A 19,614-nucleotide genomic window follows, 5' to 3' on the forward strand; every position below is an offset into this window, starting at 1 on the left:
TAGTGGAATTTTAAAATAAATAAAAAGTTACCCGTAAGTTATTTGACAAAAGCCTATTATTTAACATTGATTTTTTTTTTTTTTATCAATCTAAAATTTATGGTAGCTGAATAAAAAAAAATTTAATTTCTTTTAAAATTTTAATGCACAAACATTTCTTAAGGTTTGTAGAAATAGCGTTCCACCTCAAACCTTAAGGAAAATTATACTCCCCTTAAGGTTTAAAGAAGTTAACAAATTAGACATTCGTTAATAATAATAGCAAAATATTCCAAATTTTAAAAAGATTCTCTCAACCAAACCCTAATCATAGTTAGTGAATTTGGTTTTTAGTTGAGTATAGTTCTTTGTCACCAAATTGTGTTTAGGCTTTGGTCAAGAGTATAATTTCAAAATTCAGAATTTTTTGTTATTGTTATTAATAAAAGAACTAATATATTAATTCCCACAAATCTAAAGGGAGAGGATCGTCATTTTTCCTTTTTCTTATGGGAGATTTTTCGATTAATTCCCACAAATCTTAAGGGAGAGGATACCCACAAATATTAAGGGAGAGGATGGTCAACATAAAAGAACAAAGGGAAGTTTGGAATTTTTTTTTTTTTCCAACTCATTTAAGGTTATTATCAAACATAGGAAAATGAGATAGTTTTGTAGAAAACATTTTTATGAAAATGACTCATTTTCTAGAAAATATTATTGCTAAAACAAACAGAGCTAGATCTAAATCCTTGTGGAGGATTCTGAATAGAATCTAGAGTAGAATAGAAGGGAATTCAAACCATGACCAAAAAAAAAAAATGTAATCTCTTCTTGCAAAAAGAAGATAGTTAATCAATGTAATTGTGATTGATAAGACTGATATATTTTATTATATTGCATATAATATTTTTACATAATTTTTAGGTAATAAATTATGAACCAAGCTTAGGGGAATGAGTTCATCTTAAAGATTTAGGCAGAAAGCCATGTCTATGATGAATTAGGCACATCCTGCATAGATGCATCACCATGCCTTGAACTTGAAGAAAGATTTCCATTGTCATCATGTATAACCACATCATTTGATCCTTCAGTGGAATTCCTCGTGTGATTCTGCATATCATCAATACCAGGTGAAGGTTCAAAAACGTTAGGACTTGCTACAACATGTACCCTTGATTCTTCTCCCTTAAAGGTATATGAAGAGAGATCTTTTAGGTAAAAATGTTTTGCGATTTTAACTAATTTGGACCAACAAGAGTCAGCAGGATTGTCATCGCTCAAAACAGGCCAATATGAGTAAAAGAACTTAAACACATAAACCAAGAGTGAGACCAAAGAAGAGATTCCGGCAATGATGAAGAGGCCCCCAAAGCTATCCACACCAAGACTAGGACTATGTGAAGAGATTGTAGTACTTTGATCTACACAAGTAGTTTGACTTGAAAAGTACTTCTTCTCATATTCTAGGCTTTTATGTTTATCTTGAGTGACATTCAAGATTGCCCTCAAAATGTAAGGGACCAAAGGAGATCCTCTTCGAAAGACCTGAAGAAACGTGATATAAAATTATATTATTTTTAAAAAAAAAGATAGAATAATACACCAATAGAGGCCATTACTAAAAAAGTTGTTGCTTGTTGGTCTTATCGCATTCTTATTGCATTCGTAAACTTGAAAGGATAATAGGGGTGTATTTTTTGGGGGTGAGCCAGAGAGAGAGAGAGAGAGAGACTCACAAAGCCAAATCCACCAATTTTGTAGATGGGCCCAACCATAGTGTACCTTGAGCAATACTTTGCAAGGTAGAGCTTGATATAGGGGATTTCATTAAAAATAGCTGCAACCCCATCATTGTATGTTCCCCTCGACAGTGCTTCATGATACTCCTCTAGGGTCTCATACGCCTTTAAGTTGGACTCATTAAAACCTAATTGATCTATCAGGAGCTCCTTAACAAAGGACTCCTTTAGATATCCAACATAATAACCCTTCTTTATAATCTCTTTTACATCAACACACATAGGTTGCAATCTTTGTACTGTTAACATTGAGGTTAAGTTTGCTGTATAACTTTGAGTCAAGATGAGTACCACAAAAATCCATACAATCAACACAAATCTTGACCAATTATTTACCACTCTCTCCCCTATTATCATTAAATTATTATTAATATACACATGCATAAAGAATATTCATGTATTTAAATTGGGGAGAGAGAGAGAGAGAGAGAGAGAGAGAATTACTTTGAGCAAAAGCAAGTGTTGAGAAGGAGAACCAGAAAATCAAGCCAAGTTGTTGCTTTGGAGGGCCTCTAAAATCATTGTTTACACGGTGTTCAAGAGTCCATATTACCAAACCTGTAAAGATGAATGCTACACCAGTTGTTAACCATAGATTAATGCTTAGTGGCTTTAAGAAAATCCACAAGTTTTTGCTCTCATCATCTTTCTCCAAAACCAACATCGACACAACCGATTCCATATAAGGTAAAGTGAAATCAACATACAGCGAGCGCCTAGCTACAATTGTTATGTCTCCAACAACTGCATCGTACTTCTGCATTTAGAGAAAGAGAGAGTTATCTATTATCTACTTTGAAAAATGTTAAATGAAGTAATTAATTAACACGCACTTAAAATGAATAAAAAAAACTATCCAACTTTAAGTGTTCTCCTTTAGACTTCACTTATCATAGCTTACTACATGTTTTTATTTATTTTTTCTTTATAAAGTAAAAAAAGTTTAAAATAGAAAAATAAAATAACAGTTAGTAGGATAGCAGATTTTTATTCATCTAGTCATTAGCCAAAAAAAACCCACCAGAGTATTAATTTCCCCAAGAAGTTGATCGTATGTCCCGTTACTTTGCCTCGTTTCATTCGCGTAAGGAATATACTCGTAAGTAAGGTGGAAGGGTAATGCGCGAAGCACATCCTCAAACACATCAATGGAGAACCCAGATACGATAACAGGATCCCATTCCACTTTCACGAAATCTAAAAAACCTTCTTTCAGTACTGGAACCCCAATCCTTAACTTTGTCGGCTGCTCTGGTGTGTCTCCTGGCCAAATAGGGTGTTTTAGTTTGTCCTCTGAAATTTGATTTTTTGAGAGATTCTCATTTAAAGTTAAGTTTGTCTCTCGGGTCCAATGTCCAATAATCCTCTCTATTCTTCCTATCACATTGAATAGTTCAAAGGCTGAAGGCTCCAACTGCCCCTTAACCAAATCAAAATTTCCGCTTAGGCCTTGAAATTTAGTAGTTAGAATTGTGTTGCGAAGCCTTGTACCCTTTTCAAAAACTCCTAGAGCTGCAAGATCGACATTATTGTTGCTAGCATTTTGCTTCAAGAAGCTAGAATGCACTATGCAGCCAGCCTTCTCCACTGCAATAGCCAATGCCCAAACTGTATCATATGCCCATAATCCAAAGAAGTTTAAGCTAGTAGTACTCTTGCTCTTTATTTTGATTGAGGTTAAGTTTCTCTTCCATTTTCTTTCAAAATCTTTTAGATGTTTAGACGGTGGTATGTATGGCCTTATTCCCAATACCCCTTGCATTGAGTCCATAACCTTTGAGCCCATAGGATCTAGCAAAGATGATAAACCTGTTGTGAGGATCCATGCATACCCTTCGCTCATCATATCTGCTTCTTTTGCACGTACAAAGAGCTTTGAGCCAAGTGAAGCAGTCATGTGCACAAGAAATATTCTTGCATGATTTGCCTTTAACTTGTTAAGCTCTTTGATGATTTCGGTATTATTAGAAGATGGATGAATGACACTTCTGTAACGCACCCTAGTGTCAATCTCTTGTAAAGCATCCAACAAATATGGAATTAAACCATTGCCATAATCTGTGTCTTCATAAATAAGGACAATTTCCCGCCAACCAAAAGTATCAACAATGTTTGCTATGGCTTTAACCTGTACGCAGTCGTCTTGAGTTGTTCGTATGAAGAACTGGTTTTGGGATGGAGAAAGAGAAGGACTTGTGGCTGAAAAGGAAATGATGGGAACCTGAGCTTTGCGTCCAATTTCTATCACAAACTTAGCTTGTGCTGACCATTGAGGTCCTATAATGGCCTGCACTTCTTCATTCTTCATTAAATCCAGTGCTGGATTTCATTGCAACAATAAATTACTTTGAAATTTGAAATTTTACTGGCAATGTACAAAACAACTACTATAACAACAGTACACTGATAATAAACTTTATCAATACATTCTGGAAAATATTAACATGTTGAAACTATACACCAGCATATTTTATCAATATCTAATTTGGTTCATAACTGTTAGGACCAAGGACATAATTACTGCACCAAAAGTTATAGCTGATGGTAAGGGTGGCAGCCCAGCACTAATAAGTTGGCTAAGACTTGGCCCAACTTGACCTCTATCTCTAGTAGGATGTTAGACTTGGCCCATTAGGCCTCTGCCCAATAATCCCATTCCCAACACCTGCACATGTGCAGCAGGGAGCCGAACTTGTGACCTACTATGATACTAATTGTTGGACCTAAGCTATGTCACTTAGCCTCAAAACCAATTGATGATGAGAAAAATACACTCAAAATCTTTTATGGCATTCGACATAGCACCCCGTTGGCCTATTTTAGAATAGTTGTTGGGAGTTGAATTATAATGCCCCAACAATAACTTATAAAAATAATAAGAGAAAAAAAAAACGAAGAAACGAGAGTTTTAACAAAAGGAAAAACAACAAAATGAACTTAATTACATAATAAATTTAAAATTCTATATTAATCAAATTCTTTTTGCAGTAATTCATTATGCTACACAAAGGAAGGAGATAATTACATAACAAATTGAAAAGACTATATTAATCAAAATAACAAAATTGATATAAGTTTCACTTGGTATATAGTCAACTACTAAAAATAATTAAAAATAATACACATGTGAAAAAACCTTTAATATATAGAGCAAAACTTATGTATAGTACCTTAGGTGTTGTTCTTTAGGTTTTCCTCTTAAAATTTTATCATGTCGTTACTTAACCAAAAAATACACTTCTCTAATGAAAAAAAAGACACATGGCAAAATTTTGAGAAGTGAAACTAAGGAACAGCACCTAAATACTATACCTGAGTATTGTGAAAAATTGTGAAATAATCTATTTACGTAAAGTCAAAGAGTAGAAAAGAGAAAATATGACACGAGGAATTTACGTGGTTCGCCACTATGTCTACATCTACGAGAGATGATAGAATAAAGCTTCATTATAATTTTGGAGATTACAACAATAGTTTAAAGACACTCTCACAAATCCAAACCCCAAATACACCTTTGGTTCTCTCACAAATAAATAGAAAACACCCTATTGTATTTAGATAAAAGTTGCAAGACACTCTAACTTCCTATCTCTAGTGCGCACGCACAGAAGAAGCTCTTTACTATTTCTATCTCAGTAGAAGCTCTCTTGCATCTTTTCTCAAAAACACCATCTATTTATAACTAGATGTTCAGCCGAAATGTCAATAGTTTCAGCACATGGAACTTAATAATTCAAAGAAGATGGTAAGCGTTAATTGCCAATGAGTGATCCATTTCGGCTACAAAAGATGAAAGCGAACTTTGGATTTCATGTCAGAATGTTGTTCTTGCTTTTTTGACAATTCATGCAAGATAGCAACATCATTTAATGTTGGCTTGTAATATCAAGCCTGCGACACTAAAATTCAAGCCATTCCAACACTAAGTCATCATAGATAAACATAAAACAATGATTAATATATATACTATCTGTAAGGACACGATTCTCTGGCGGCCCAATAAGGATGTTGGGCTCGCGCACGGAAGATCCCTCACAATATAATTTGTAGAGAGTGGGCTTAAAAAGCTAGCCGCTGGTCGCGGGGCGATGTCCGATCCTGGTTTTAGAGAAATTCAGGTAGAAAAAAGGTGTTGGGCCTAAACATTTAAGCCCTAAGACGTCGCACCATATGGGATGGGACTCCTCGGAGTTGATCCGAGGACCATTGAGGCCTAACCCCGGTTATCCAAAGACGGACTTTCTTCAGTGAAGTCCGGTGTTGTTGAGATGTTCTCTCCCGTGTGATCCTCCTTTTTCGGAGGTGGGATGGGATCTCCTTTAGATTTACTTGCTTTCTTCTTTTATACTCGTCTATGTTAATTGTCCTTCGTCCACGTGTAGGGTCAATCTTTACAAGACTGATATTTGTCCCATCAGTCTAATCCCAGAATTGTTGGGTATGGTTGATAAGGCTGCAGAGTACAGCTCTGTCATGTGTTGGGTCTTATCTGGAAGGGTAGTAAGGATAACTTCCCCAAGATATTTTGGATCTCCTTACAAATTCGTCCCTATACCAGTTTTACCCCTTTATTTCGGTGGGATTCAGGATCTGCCGAGGACCAAACTGTCCTCGACTGCCTTCCAAAATTGTTTTGTGCTCTGTACTGTAGAGCTTGGGCCACAGCTCTCCTCGGACTGGGCCTTCGGATTTTCCAGGAGCAATCGGGCTTGGTCCTTAAATTATTGGGCCCCACAATAGCCCCTCAAAACCCTTCTATCCGACTTCCGGGTTGGAAGGGAGGGTTTTGGCAAACCCGGGCCCTTAATACGGTTTGTTTAGTTCAACCCCGCATTTATGTGAGCGGTTTTCCACCTGTCCAGGAGGTTAGCCGGTTTTCTAGGGATTCCGTTTAATTTGCTCGTGATCTACTCCTGCCGCTTGGCTGTCCCAGACGCGCCCTTAATGAATCCCCTTTACGAGGCTCATTTATGTCCGGCGGCTCATTTGATAAGGTGGGGAAGTGGAACGGACGCCTCTTTTTTCTTCAGATTCCTTTGGGAAACTTGAATGCATTTAATACCCTCCGTTCTGCCCTTCCTATAAGAAGGCAAGCAGGAGGCCATCACTTTCGTGCAGACTCCTCTCCTTCCCTCTGAGATCTGAAACCCGTAGCCTCCTTTAGCGCCTGCTTAGCCCGTTTGTTATACGCCATATCAGTACACGCCTACCATAACGAACGATGAAGGAACCATGCCCTTCCTCAAAACACCATGTTCCGATAAAGCTTGAAATGGCTCGATCGGGGCAAGGGTGGCGTAGACTTAAGATCTGTCCCGCCTCTCTTTCAGCCAAAATCCGAAGCAGGGGCTCGTCATGTCAAACTCTTGGCGTGACTGAGTCGAGAACACCCAATATCAGCACCACTCGGCTCCTCACGAGCGTACCTAACATGGCACCAGTGTGTTAGGAGTCAGGGTTGAGGCAGGGGCGAAGTGCTTCTGCTTCTCCCTTTCCTTGCTCACTGGTGCCCTCCTCCGTCTTCCTCTTATAGTCTTCCCAGCACCAGTTCCGCCTTGGTGCTGTCCTTCTCCCTCTTTTGCTCCTCTCTTTGTCTTTTCATTTCTCCCACTCTTCTTCTCCTCCTTCTCTTACTCATGTCCTCCATCTTCTTCATTGATTTCTTCCTTACTATTTCCTTCTTCTTCGTTCTCTTTTTTTTTTTTGAAGTGAGTTCTTCTTTTAGTATGAGCAACACTGAGGCAAAGATTGGAGAGACTTTGAAGACAAGTTCAAAAAGGCGCTTGATCGTTTGCTTATCTGTACTGTGGATGTTAGTATTGCTTCGGCAGCCCCTCTTTTGTATAGGCTTGTTGAAGCCTCTTTTTGTACATTGTAATAATTTTTCATATTAATAAAAGTTGTTTCTATTTCACTTTACATGTTCTGTCTCTTTGTTTTTATAAATTTGCAAGTGCTGCTCGGCTCAATAATACCGCATCTAAATCAATGACGACTAAGACCAAAATACTTAATAATAAAAAGATGTTGCCATAATCTTAATAGGAGTGCTTGGCACAATAGGGCAGACCAATAAAAAGTAGTACTTACCACCTTGGCTTGGGTCCGAGGACCATACAAGGCCTCGGTTATGTCCAGAACTTGTAATAATAATAATTTTTGTACTTGGTTTCCCCATAGGTTTGAGTCCGAGGACCATACAAGGCCTTGGTTCTGTCCAAAACTTGTAATAATAATAATTTTTTGTATTTGGTTTCCCCATAGGCTTGAGTCCGAGGACCATACAAGGCCTTGGTTCTGTCCAAAACTTGTAATAATAATAACTTTTTGTACTTGGTTTCCCCATAGGCTTGAGTCCGAGGACCATACAAGGCCTTGGTTCTGTCCAAAACTTGTAATAATAATAACTTTTCGTACTTGGTTTCCCCATAGGCTTGAGTCCGAGGACCATACAAGGCCTTGGTTCTGTCCAAAACTTGTAATAATAATAACTTTTCGTACTTGGTTTCCCCATAGGCTTGAGTCCGAGGACCATACAAGGCCTTGGTTCTGTCCAAAACTTGTAATAATAATAACTTTTCGTACTTGGTTTCCTCATAGGCTTGAGTCTGAGGACCATACAAGGCCTTGGTTCTGTCCAAAACTTTATGCCCTTCCCTTTTTCTCTTTGCACCTGTCTTTCCTCAGGTGTCTCATAAGTTGCCGAGCAGGAAGTTGTCCTCGGTAACGGTTATTCCTTGGTGTGGGCCATAGTCCGCGGGCTTCCATGCGGAACGGGCCTGGGCCGCGAATTTATTAGGCCCACAGATTTAGAGGCATTTCCGTAGTCTTTGGTCACGCGGTACTTTTTGGCGTCCCAGTATTCGAGGTGCGTCTTCACGAGGCTCCTTTAATCTTAGGGTTGCAGACGGCATTGGAAATCGAGCCGGAGACATTTTGTCTGTAGCGTTCCTTGGGACGCTGCGTGAATTAAATGCCATCACCTCATCTTTTAAATAAATAGGAGAGAAGGTTGCTTTACTTTCACACGAATTCTTCAGTCTCCCCTCTTAGTACATCATGTTTGAGGCGAGGATTGGGGCAAAGGAGCTCTCTCCGCCACGAAAGCGTCGTGTCTTCCTGCGACTCCAGATAGTGAGGTGCGGGCCAGGGAGGCGTAGACTCAAGAGAATATTTCAGTTCGAGAGAGGGGAAAGGATGTTTCTCCCTCTTTTAGTCAAAATCCGAAGCAGGTTCTGGTCATGCCAGATTTTTGGTATGCCCGAAGAAGGAATTTCCGCCATCAGCGCCGTCTGCCTTGTAGCAGGCAAATTTCTGCGGGGGCTTCCCAACTTCCGGCTCCCTGCATCTTTTCCGTAGATGGTGTTAGCCTGAGGTCAGGTTCTTTGGCTGCCTGAGTTATGGGCATGTAGAAGCGTCGAGGAATAGTTTCCTTAGACGACATCTTGGAACAGTAGCCAACCTCTCCTCTGAGATATCTCCTCGGCACCATCTTCACTCTTTTGTACTTTTCTTTTGCTTACGCAGTTAACTCTAATGTAAGCTGGTTTCAGCTTTTATTGTACACTGTACTGTTCTTTTGTCTTAATAAAAGATGTGTTCATTTCTTTATACATACTTTTTTTTTTTTTTGCAACTACCACTTGGGGTCAGAATATTAAGTCTAAGCTTGCCTTTAACAATATTCTGGACGGAAGAACACTTTAATACAAACCCTTATTAGTTTAAACTCGCAAATATTATCAAGTATAACAATGGCAATCCTCAATAGATTGAATTCATGGAACTAACCGAGATAGCTGCTGAGCTTTGCGTGATGCACGCTAGACGAATATCCGAGAGGGCAGCCGAGCAGCGATGGATTTGGATCGTGCCCTTGGGGTAACATACTGTGCCGTATCGTATTAGCCCCTTTGGCACTGGGGATCTGAGGGTAGACCGGGGAACCCGTGCAATTAAAGATTGACCCAACTGTTAACGAGAAGTTCTCTTCGGATGGATTTTGAGGTTTATATGCCATAGTAGTTTCTTTCTCTTTTTTTTTTAGTTGGTTTCCCCATAGGCTTGAGTCCGTGGACCATGCGAGGCCTTGGTTCTGTCCAAAACTTGTGGTCTTTTTTATGTACTTGGTTTCCCCATAGGCTTGAGTCTGAGGACCATGCAAGGCCTTGGTTCTGTCCAAAACTTATGATCTTTTAATGTACTTGGTTTCCCCATAGGCTTGAGTCCGAGGACCATGCAAGGCCTTGGTTCTGTCCAAAACTTATGATCTTTTAATGTACTTGGTTTCCCCATAGGCTTGAGTCCGTGGACCATGCAAGGCCTTGGTTCTGTCCAAAACTTATGATCTTTTAATGTACTTGGTTTCTTTTGAGGACCAATGGGTGGTTTCCCCATAGGCTTGAGTCCGAGGACCATGCAAGGCCTTGGTTCTGTCCAAAACTTATGATCTTTTAATGTACTTGGTTTCCCCATAGGCTTGAGTCCGAGGACCATGCAAGGCCTTGGTTCTGTCCAAAACTTATGATCCTTTTATGTACTTGGTTTCCCCATAGGCTTGAGTCCGAGGACCATGCAAGGCCTTGGTTCTGTCCAAAACTTATGATCTTTTATGTACTTGGTTTCCCCATAGGCTTGAGTCCGAGGACCATGCAAGGCCTTGGTTCTGTCCAAAACTTATGATCTTTTATGTACTTGGTTTCCCCATAGGCTTGAGTCCGAGGACCATGCAAGGCCTTGGTTCTGTCCAAAACTTATGATCCTTTTATGTACTTGGTTTCCCCATAGGCTTGAGTCCGTGGACCATGCAAGGCCTTGGTTCTGTCCAAAACTTATGATCTTTTATGTACTTGGTTTCCCCATAGGCTTGAGTCCGAGGACCATGCAAGGCCTTGGTTCTGTCCAAAACTTATGATCTTTTAATGTACTTGGTTTCCCCATAGGCTTGAGTCCGAGGACCATGCAAGGCCTTGGTTCTGTCCAAAACTTATGATCTTTTAATGTACTTGGTTTCCCCATAGGCTTGAGTCCGTGGACCATGCAAGGCCTTGGTTCTGTCCAAAACTTATGATCTTTTAATGTACTTGGTTTCCCCATAGGCTTGAGTCCGAGGACCATGCAAGGCCTTGGTTCTGTCCAAAACTTATGATCCTTTTATGTACTTGGTTTCCCCATAGGCTTGAGTCCGAGGACCATGCAAGGCCTTGGTTCTGTCCAAAACTTACGATCTTTTTATTTGTTTTATTTTTCAACCACCAGCCCCTACACCAAGGCGGGGACAGTTGGCCTGGGGCTGGAAGCCCCTAGAGACGCCCGCGCCCTTAGCACTGCGAGGCGTAGCCCCTAACAGAAGTTTACGTCGGAGCAACAACTATATGTCGCCGGAGACGGAGGAGATCCCAGAAATTTCTGCTTGCCAATGAGTTGATTCCACCGCCACCTGCGCCAACGCGCAAGCTTTCCCACAGACGGCGCCAATTGTAAGGACACGATTCTCTGGCGGCCCAATAAGGATATTGGGCTCGCGCACGGAAGATCCCTCACAATATAATTTGTAGAGAGTGGGCTTAAAAAGCTAGCCGCTGGTCGCGGGGCGATGTCCGATCCTGGTTTTAGAGAAATTCAGGTAGAAAAAAGGTGTTGGGCCTGAACATTTAAGCCCTAAGACGTCGCACCATATGGGATGGGACTCCTCGGAGTTGATCCGAGGACCATTGAGGCCTAACCCCGGTTATCCAAAGACGGACTTTCTTCAATGAAGTCCGGTGTTGTTGAGATGTTCTCTCCCGTGTGATCCTCCTTTTTCGGAGGTGGGATGGGATCTCCTTTAGATTTACTTGCTTTCTTCTTTTATACTCGTCTGTGTTAATTGTCCTTCGTCCACGTGTAGGGTCAATCTTTACAAGACTGATATTTGTCCCATCAGTCTAATCCCAGAATTGTTGGGTATGGTTGATAAGGCTGCAGAGTACGGCTCTGTCATGTGTTAGGTCTTATCTGGAAGGGTAGTAAGGATAACTTCCCCAAGATATTTTGGATCTCCTTACAAATTCGTCCCTATACCAGTTTTAACCCTTTATTTCGGTGGGATTCAGGATCTGCCGAGGACCAAACTGTCCTCGGCTGCCTTCCAAAATTGTTTTGTGCTCTGTACTGTAGAGCTTGGGCCACAGCTCTCCTCGGACTGGGCCTTCGGATTTTCCAGGAGCAATCTGGCTTGGTCCTTAAATTATTGGGCCCCACACTATCTTTTAATGAATTTTTACATTTAAATATTACTTAGTATTCAAAATTAATGACTTTTTATTTTCCAAATTGATATAAAATACTGTTTGTTTATTTCTTTATTTTCCAATTCAAGTCTTAGCTTTGCCATGCGCTCCATCCATAAAGAGGTTACAAAGTTTATCGCAACTACAAAACTAATACTTTACAACATGCAAATAATTTATTGTAAAAAGGTGAAGGTGAAGGTGAAGGGACAAAACTATTTGTAGACTCCTTTCCTTCCCTCCCCCCACCCCCCCCCCCCCCAAAAAGAAGAGAGAGAGAGAGAGAAGAAAAAAAGAAGCTATTTCTAGACTAAGGGAACCCCTAAGATTTTTTTATATATATATATATATATATATTAATATAGTGTGTATGTGCATAAGATTAAGGTTTTAAATTTGGGAAAAAATTATACTTGGCCCCCTCAAATTGAATATTTCCCCCCCTCCCCCCCTCCCCAAAAAAAAACAAATGGTTATCTAGTTCATTCCTGTAGTATGTGGTCCTTCCTACAGCAAACATCCCATTTTCTTAACAGATTCCTAAGTGTTTTTTAGTGTTTGTTTGGATAGGAATTATCTTGCATCTGCATTTTAAGTTTTCACGTTTCCTTCTTTTCTTTTCTATTCTTTTTTTTTTTTTTTTTAGCCGTGATTTTTGACTTTTCCGCCTGTGCACTGTTCATATTCATGGGATCCACAACCACTTTATTCAGGGAAAAAAAAATTTTAAATGGGTCCCACGGTACTATTCACACATTTAAAAATTATTTTGCTACAGTATTTTCAGTTTTCAGTTTTCAACTTATTTGTCAACTTATTAATTTTTTTAAAAAAATATTCAAACAATTTTTTGTTTTTTAAAAAACAATTGTGTTTGACTCTTTAGTTTCCTGTTAGGATCCAAAGTTTAAAAAATTAAATCTTTGGGGTTTGGATGTTGTCATGTTTGACTACATCTATATGATTTGATTCCTTTTTTTGTTTGGGTTTTTTTCTTAAAAATATACTCGCAAACGCTAGTTAGTTTTTAGTTATAATATGTGACTTTTCCATTCATAAATGTTGTCAAAATCAGGCGCTGCAAGAAAAATGAACTCTTAGATTTTGTACATTGAAATTAAAATCGCAACAAAGCTTATCTCAAAATCAAAACTAGATAATTTTTGGGATTTAAAATAACATTGAGTTCCATTTTAATATGTTATTGAGTTTAAATATATTAGGAAACAATTATTTTTCATAAATTTTCTTTTACTAATCAAATAGATATTAGTTGCATTTGTGTTAGAACATCTTTCTCTCTCCCTTGTGTATGTGTGTGTTTGTTTCTAAAGAAAAAGGGTAATTGTCCTATATTACTAAAGAGAGTGTGTTGTGTGTAATATAACTTGCCCTACCCTCCCTTAAAATTTATTATGGCTTTTGAGTGGAGTTATGGTGTGTTTTTGTGTTAATTGTTAAAACTCATTTTCCTCTCCCTTGTATATGTGTTTGTTTCTTCAAAAAAAAAGGGGTAATTGTCTAGCATTGCTTAAGAAAATGTGTTGTGTATAGTATAACTTGCCCTACCCTCTCTTAAAAATTACCATAGCTTTTGAGTGGAGTTGTGGTGTAGTTTTGTGTTTGAACTCATTTCCCTCTCCCTTGTGTGTGTTTGTTTGTTTCTATATAAAACAAAAAAGAATAGATATTAGTTTACATTTTTCATATATTAATATAGTTTTGAGTATTTGTATATATCTTGTTATTGAAAGGTGATAATTTTTTTTGTTTCAAACTTTGTCCCACCAAAGAGAAAATCTTGGTTTTGTCCCTGTGAAGATATATATATTTATAGGACCTAAACTGAACTTGACTATAAATGTTCAAAATTTTGTATGTTATAATCCGTTTGTTTCACTATAAAATATTATACATGTAAAATATTTTTAAGTATTTAGTGGCACATATAGAAAATTTTTAAACACAAACCACCAAAACCGGTAGCTTAGATACAGTGACCAAGCCACCAGCTTCAACAACCAAACAGTCAACACCAGCCACTAGACTAGCGGCCGAACCAATGACCACTAGATGGGGGGGAGAGGGGAGTCACGGTCAACAGAAAATATTTTCAAGTTTGACCAAATTTTACAATAAAACAAACAAAATAAATTGATGAAAATATTTTTAGTAAATTATTTTACAAAAAAAAAACAAATGGAGCATTAGTATCGTGGAGGAGCAAATTTTCTCGATGCTTTATTTGAGAGTGAGATACATTTGTTTAATTTTGTTAGTATAAGGACAAGGGGTTGCAATCATTTTCTAAAGTTGCTAATGGAAAAGAAAATAATGATAGTTATTTTCATTTAAAATGAATCCATTCCATTATACAATTAAATTTTATAATTTTAAAAGCATAAAGACTACCAAGTAACACAAGTATGTACTGTGTACACACACTAAACAATAGTACACTATAGATCCAAAAGATAGAATCTTAACATTGAAATTGACAAGATAAGGGCTTTGAAACAAAAAAGGATTTTATTCCTGGAAAATATCCTAATCTTAAAAATCTTCTTACGAGAAGCTGTCCACACTATCCTAGTGTATGTAACACTTTTCCTTGCTTTTTAGATGAATTATTGTCAAGATTTTTGGGGAAATTTTTTTTTCCAGTGGTATTTCATCATGTGGAGCGATATATACACAACTTATCATGTTTTCATTTGTGTGTGAGAGCTAGCTTGTGCTTATATTATATAATGTGCATATGTATGAAACATTAAGTTTTACGTCTGTACCTGCAGATGCTGCAGCAATTACATCATTCCCAGAATCCTTTGTGAGGAGAGAAAGTCTTGTGCTATAGTAATGATTCACAGCATAGAAGTCTGAGAGTGCCATGGACATGTACCTCTTTGCCACTCTTCCAACCGGGGACTTCAAATCAAGAACTACTCCAACTGGTATCAACTCATTTGCCATCACCAAAGGCTCATAACCACAAAGGCTGAGACTGAGCAAAAGAAAGGATTGGAACTTAGAAAGCAGGGGCTTCTGGTTTGTCATTGTCATGGACATTGTGAAGCTAACCTTTGCTTAATGTAGGGAATTTAACTAAAATCTCTAACCTGTGAGAAACAAAACAAACAGAGAAAACACACGCCAAAGAAAATAATCACACGCACAAGACAATATTTACGTGGTTCGGCAATTTGTCTACGTCCACGGAGTTGCAGGGATTTCACTATTATCAGGGAAAATACAATAGTGCACAAGAACACTCTCAAGAAATCCAAATCCCAATTACACCCTAGCACTCTCTCACAGAAAAAATAAGAATAGAAGCTGACTGCCTCTCTTTTCTCTATTTTCTCTCATGCTGCTTGCTCACTAGGTTAATTGGAATTTTTCTTGAATCTCTCACGGCTGCACATTGCATCTATATATATATATATATATATATATATATATATATATATGTCAAAGTCGGCTAAAAGGTGGGTTACTATTCCAAATAGGATTTGGTCAAATAAGGTGGGCTTGTGACAATTCAAGCCACACACGGGCCCACTTCAACACTTAATTGCTAGATGGAGAGGACTACGCGTTAATTGTACTGACTTATAGACATGTGGCTTACATTCCATGTGGAATTTTGAGGCAGCATACATCACACAAATGGGCCCAATAAGTACTAATGTTTGAAAACAGCGTCCTTGCCATAAATGTTTGATATTGACTTTGGTTATTAGGCTCAAAACGTGAAAAATACTTAGGTAGTTCTATCGGAGTAATACTAAGATCACAACTTATTTACATGATAAGTTGTAAATTGTGGAGTTGTGAACCTACATTAAACCTATTACTTTTACTTTACTATTTAGTATTTATAACTTGCCACATGAAAAAGTTATGCCAAAAGTTGTAGTCTTAACATTTTCTAGTTCCATGGTAGTATTTTGAGCTCTTACCGTATTGTGTGTGGGCCCCACACATGGGTCCAACCATTGGGCTCACTTTTATGTGATAGCTCAAGCATTACAACTACCTATGAAATAACCATTGTCATGGACATTGTCAAGCTAACCTTTGCTAATTGCTAGATGGAGAGGACTACGCGTTAACCATATTAACGTATAAACATATGGCTTACATACCATGTGGAATTTTGGGGCAACTTCCATCACACAAAAGGGCACAATATGTACTATATGTTTGGAAACAATGTCATTGCCATAAATGTTTGATATTGACTTTGGTTATTAGGCTCAAAATGAGGAAAATACTTAGATAGTTCTATCGGAGTAATGCTAAGACCACAACTTGTTCATATGGTAAGTTGTAAGTAGTGGAGTTGCAGATCCACATAGAACCACTACTTTTACCTTACCATTCACAACTTGCCACGTGAACAAGTTGCGGCAAAAGTTGTAGTCCTAGCATTTTCCAATTCCATAGCAGTACTTTGAGCTCTTACCATATTGTGGGTGGGCCCCACACTTGGGTCCAACCATAGGGCTCACTCTTATGTGATAGCTTGAAGCATTGCAACTACCTATGGCAAAATTCTGAGAAGTGAATCTAAGAGACAGCACCTAACTACTATACCTAGGTATTGTGAAAAATTGTGAAATAATCTATTTACATAAAGATAGAGTCGAGAAGAGAAAATATGACATAAGAAATTTACGTGATTCGGCACTATGTCTATATCCACAAGAGGCAACAGAATAAAGTTTCATTATAATTTTAAAAATTAATAATAGTTTAAAAACACTCTCACAAATCCGAACCCCAAATACACCTTTGTTTTTCTCACAAATAAATAGAAAACACCCTATTATATTTAAACAAAAACTGCAGGACACTCTAGCTCCCTCTCTCTTTTGCACACGCACAGAAGAAGCTCTTTTCTATCTCTATCTCAGTAGAAGCTCTCTTGCATCTTCTCTCAAAAACACCATCTATTTATAGCTAGATGTTCAGCCGAAATGTCAATAGTTTCAGCACATGGAACTTAATAATTCAAAAAAGATGGTAAGCATTAATTGCCAATGAGTGATCCATTTCGGCTACCAAAGATGAAAGCAAACTTTGGATTTCATGTCAGAATGTTGTTCTTGCTTTTTTGACAATTTATGCAAGACAGCAACAACATTTAATGTTGGCTTGTAATATCAAGCCTCTGACACTAAAATTCAAGCCATTCCAACACTAAGTCATAGATAAACATAAAACAATGATTAATATATATACTATCTTTTAATGAATTTTTACATTTAAATATCACTTAGTATTCAAAATTAAGGACTTTTTATTTTCCAAATTGGTATAAAATACTGTTTGTTTATTTCTTTATTTTCCAATTCAAGTCTTAGCTTTGCCATGCGCTCCATTCATAAAGAGGTTACGAAGTTTATCACAACTACAAAACTAATACTTTACAACATGCCAATAATCTATATATATATATATATATATATATATATATATATAACCGAAACATTTGAAACTCCCACAATTTTCCACATCATCATTTTAATTTAAAAAAATTTTAATTTTTAAAACTAAATAGTGAGAGAGTCCTAACAGGAGTCTTTTATATATATATATATAAGACAAAATCTTTAAAAACCCTAAAACAATCTCCTCTGTCTGTCTCCACTAAGAGAGAAAACTCTAAGTTTCAATTTCTTTGGTACGTTTGCTATTGCTTTTTCTCTTTTTTGTGAATTAGTTTTTTTTGCTTTTATTTTGTATGGAGTAGTACTTTACAATATATAGTATAACTACAAGTATTGTAGTAAGTTTGCTAACTTTTTGTGTGGTTCAAAGATGCTATATTCTATATTATTTTAGATTATATAACCTTAAGCTTTACCTTATGGAGACGTATGTACAAGTTTTCAATTCCTTTTGTGTGAATATTTTCTCACAGCTATGGAGTAAGGTGTATGCACTATATGTTATCTTATGTTTTCTCTTATGGTGTCATGCTTCTTTGTTTATTAATTAAAGATTATGTTGGAAGCCTATATTATTTGCACCTTTAAAGTGTTCAACAATGTTTGAACCAAATTTTTCATCAATTAGGAAGAATTAGATAAAAAAAACTTAGAAAAGCTTTCCATCCTTACTGAAATTGTCTCGCAATAATGACTTTTTTTTTTTGTTTTGTTTTTATAATTTGTAGGTTCTGAATGTTTTGATTTTTAATTTTATTGTCTTTTGAAAGTTTAACCATCTAAATTTTTGGGTTCAATTTTTTGCAATATTTGAAACAGTTTAGCAAATTTCAACTGTTATAACTATGGATTATTCTCTTGAAGGTAACCTATCTTTCTCTTATATTTCTCTATTTGGTAGTCATATATATTTTGTTTTGTTTCAATAATTTCTAGGCAGTGCCAGTAAATTTCCTGATTTTTTTTCCCCTTTCGAACGTTTTAACATCAAAACTTTTTAGTTTTCTTTTTTTTCAATATCTAAATTTGGCTTATTCATCAAATTGTAACTCAAAAAGATAGGAGCAATTCACGCAATAGTATAGTTTCATAATCAATTTAAAATTTTATAAAATTATTTTAGTCTATTATAAATAGGTAAGTTTCCGTGCATTGTACGGGTTTTCGACTAGTTTATTGTAAAAAGGTGAAGGTGAAAGGGAAAAAACTATTTATAGACTCCTTTTCCAAAAAAAAAAAAAAAAGGAAGGAAAAAAAGAAGCTATTTCTAGACTAAGGGAACCCCTAAGATTTTTTATTTTATATTAAAAAAAAAATAGTGTGTATGTGCATAAGATTAAGATTTTAAATTTGGGGAAGAATTATACTTGGCCCCTCAAATTGAATATTTCCCCAAAAAAATAAAATGGTTACTTAGTACATTCCTGTAGTATGTGGTCCTTCCTAGAACAAACATCCCATTTACTTAACAGATTCGTAAGTGTTTTTTTGTATCAACTTATTTAATTTTTTTTAAAATATTCAAACAATTTTTGGTTTTTTTAAAAAACAATTGTGTTTGACTCTTTAGTTTTTCCTGTTAGGATCCAAAGTTTAAAAAATTAAATCTTTGGGGTTTGGATGTTGTCATGTTTGACTACATCTAAATGATTTGATTCCTTTTTTGTTTGGGTTTTTTTCTTAAAAATATACTCGCAAACACTAGTTAGTTTTTAGTTATAATATGTGACTTTTCCAATCATAAATGTTGTCAAAATTAGGCGCTGCAAGAAAAATGTAAAAATGGCATTTTTTTTAATGAACTCTTAGATTTTGTGCATTGAAATTAAAATCACAACAAGGCTTATCTCAAAATCAAAACTAGATCATTTTTGAGATTTAAAATAACATTGAATTCCATTTTAATATGTTATTGAGTTAAAATATATTAGGAAACAATTATTTTTCATATTTTTTTCTTTTACCAATTGAATAGATATTAATTGTCTTTGTGTTAGAACTTCTTTTTCTCTCCCTTGTGTGTGTGTGTGTGCGCGGGCGTGTGTGTGTTTGTTTCTAAAAAAAAAGGCTAATTATCCAACATTGCTTAAGAGAGTGGGTTGT

At 36.8% G+C, this 19,614-nt stretch overlaps 1 protein-coding gene across 1 annotated transcript; it reads right to left on the bottom strand.

The window, feature by feature from the left end:
* Nucleotides 1-908: 908 nt before the first annotated feature.
* LOC115977374 (glutamate receptor 2.8-like) lies at nucleotides 909-15,244 on the bottom strand. Its single transcript, XM_031099198.1, has 5 exons — nucleotides 14,845-15,244; nucleotides 2,806-4,103; nucleotides 2,229-2,541; nucleotides 1,722-2,131; nucleotides 909-1,530 (listed from the first exon to the last, which is right to left on the bottom strand). Exons 1-5 carry the CDS (start codon nucleotides 15,122-15,124, stop codon nucleotides 973-975), a joined length of 2,859 nt encoding a protein of 952 aa, XP_030955058.1. The 5' UTR covers nucleotides 15,125-15,244; the 3' UTR covers nucleotides 909-972.
* Nucleotides 15,245-19,614: the final 4,370 nt, after the last annotated feature.

This window comes from Quercus lobata, chromosome 2 (assembly GCF_001633185.2).
Source record: "Quercus lobata isolate SW786 chromosome 2, ValleyOak3.0 Primary Assembly, whole genome shotgun sequence".
Classification (NCBI taxonomy): domain Eukaryota; kingdom Viridiplantae; phylum Streptophyta; class Magnoliopsida; order Fagales; family Fagaceae; genus Quercus; species Quercus lobata.

Bases quoted from the DNA above. Each gene is read 5' to 3' on its own strand.
- LOC115977374 (XM_031099198.1), bottom strand. From the start codon at position 15,124: ATGTCCATGACAATGACAAACCAGAAGCCCCTGCTTTCTAAGTTCCAA. The intron at 4,104-14,844 runs GTACAGACGTAA...AATGAAATCCAG, and splicing joins AATTGCTGCAGCATCTGCAG to CACTGGATTTAATGAAGAAT. The intron at 2,542-2,805 runs GTGGGTTTTTTT...CTCTAAATGCAG, and splicing joins TTGGGGAAATTAATACTCTG to AAGTACGATGCAGTTGTTGG.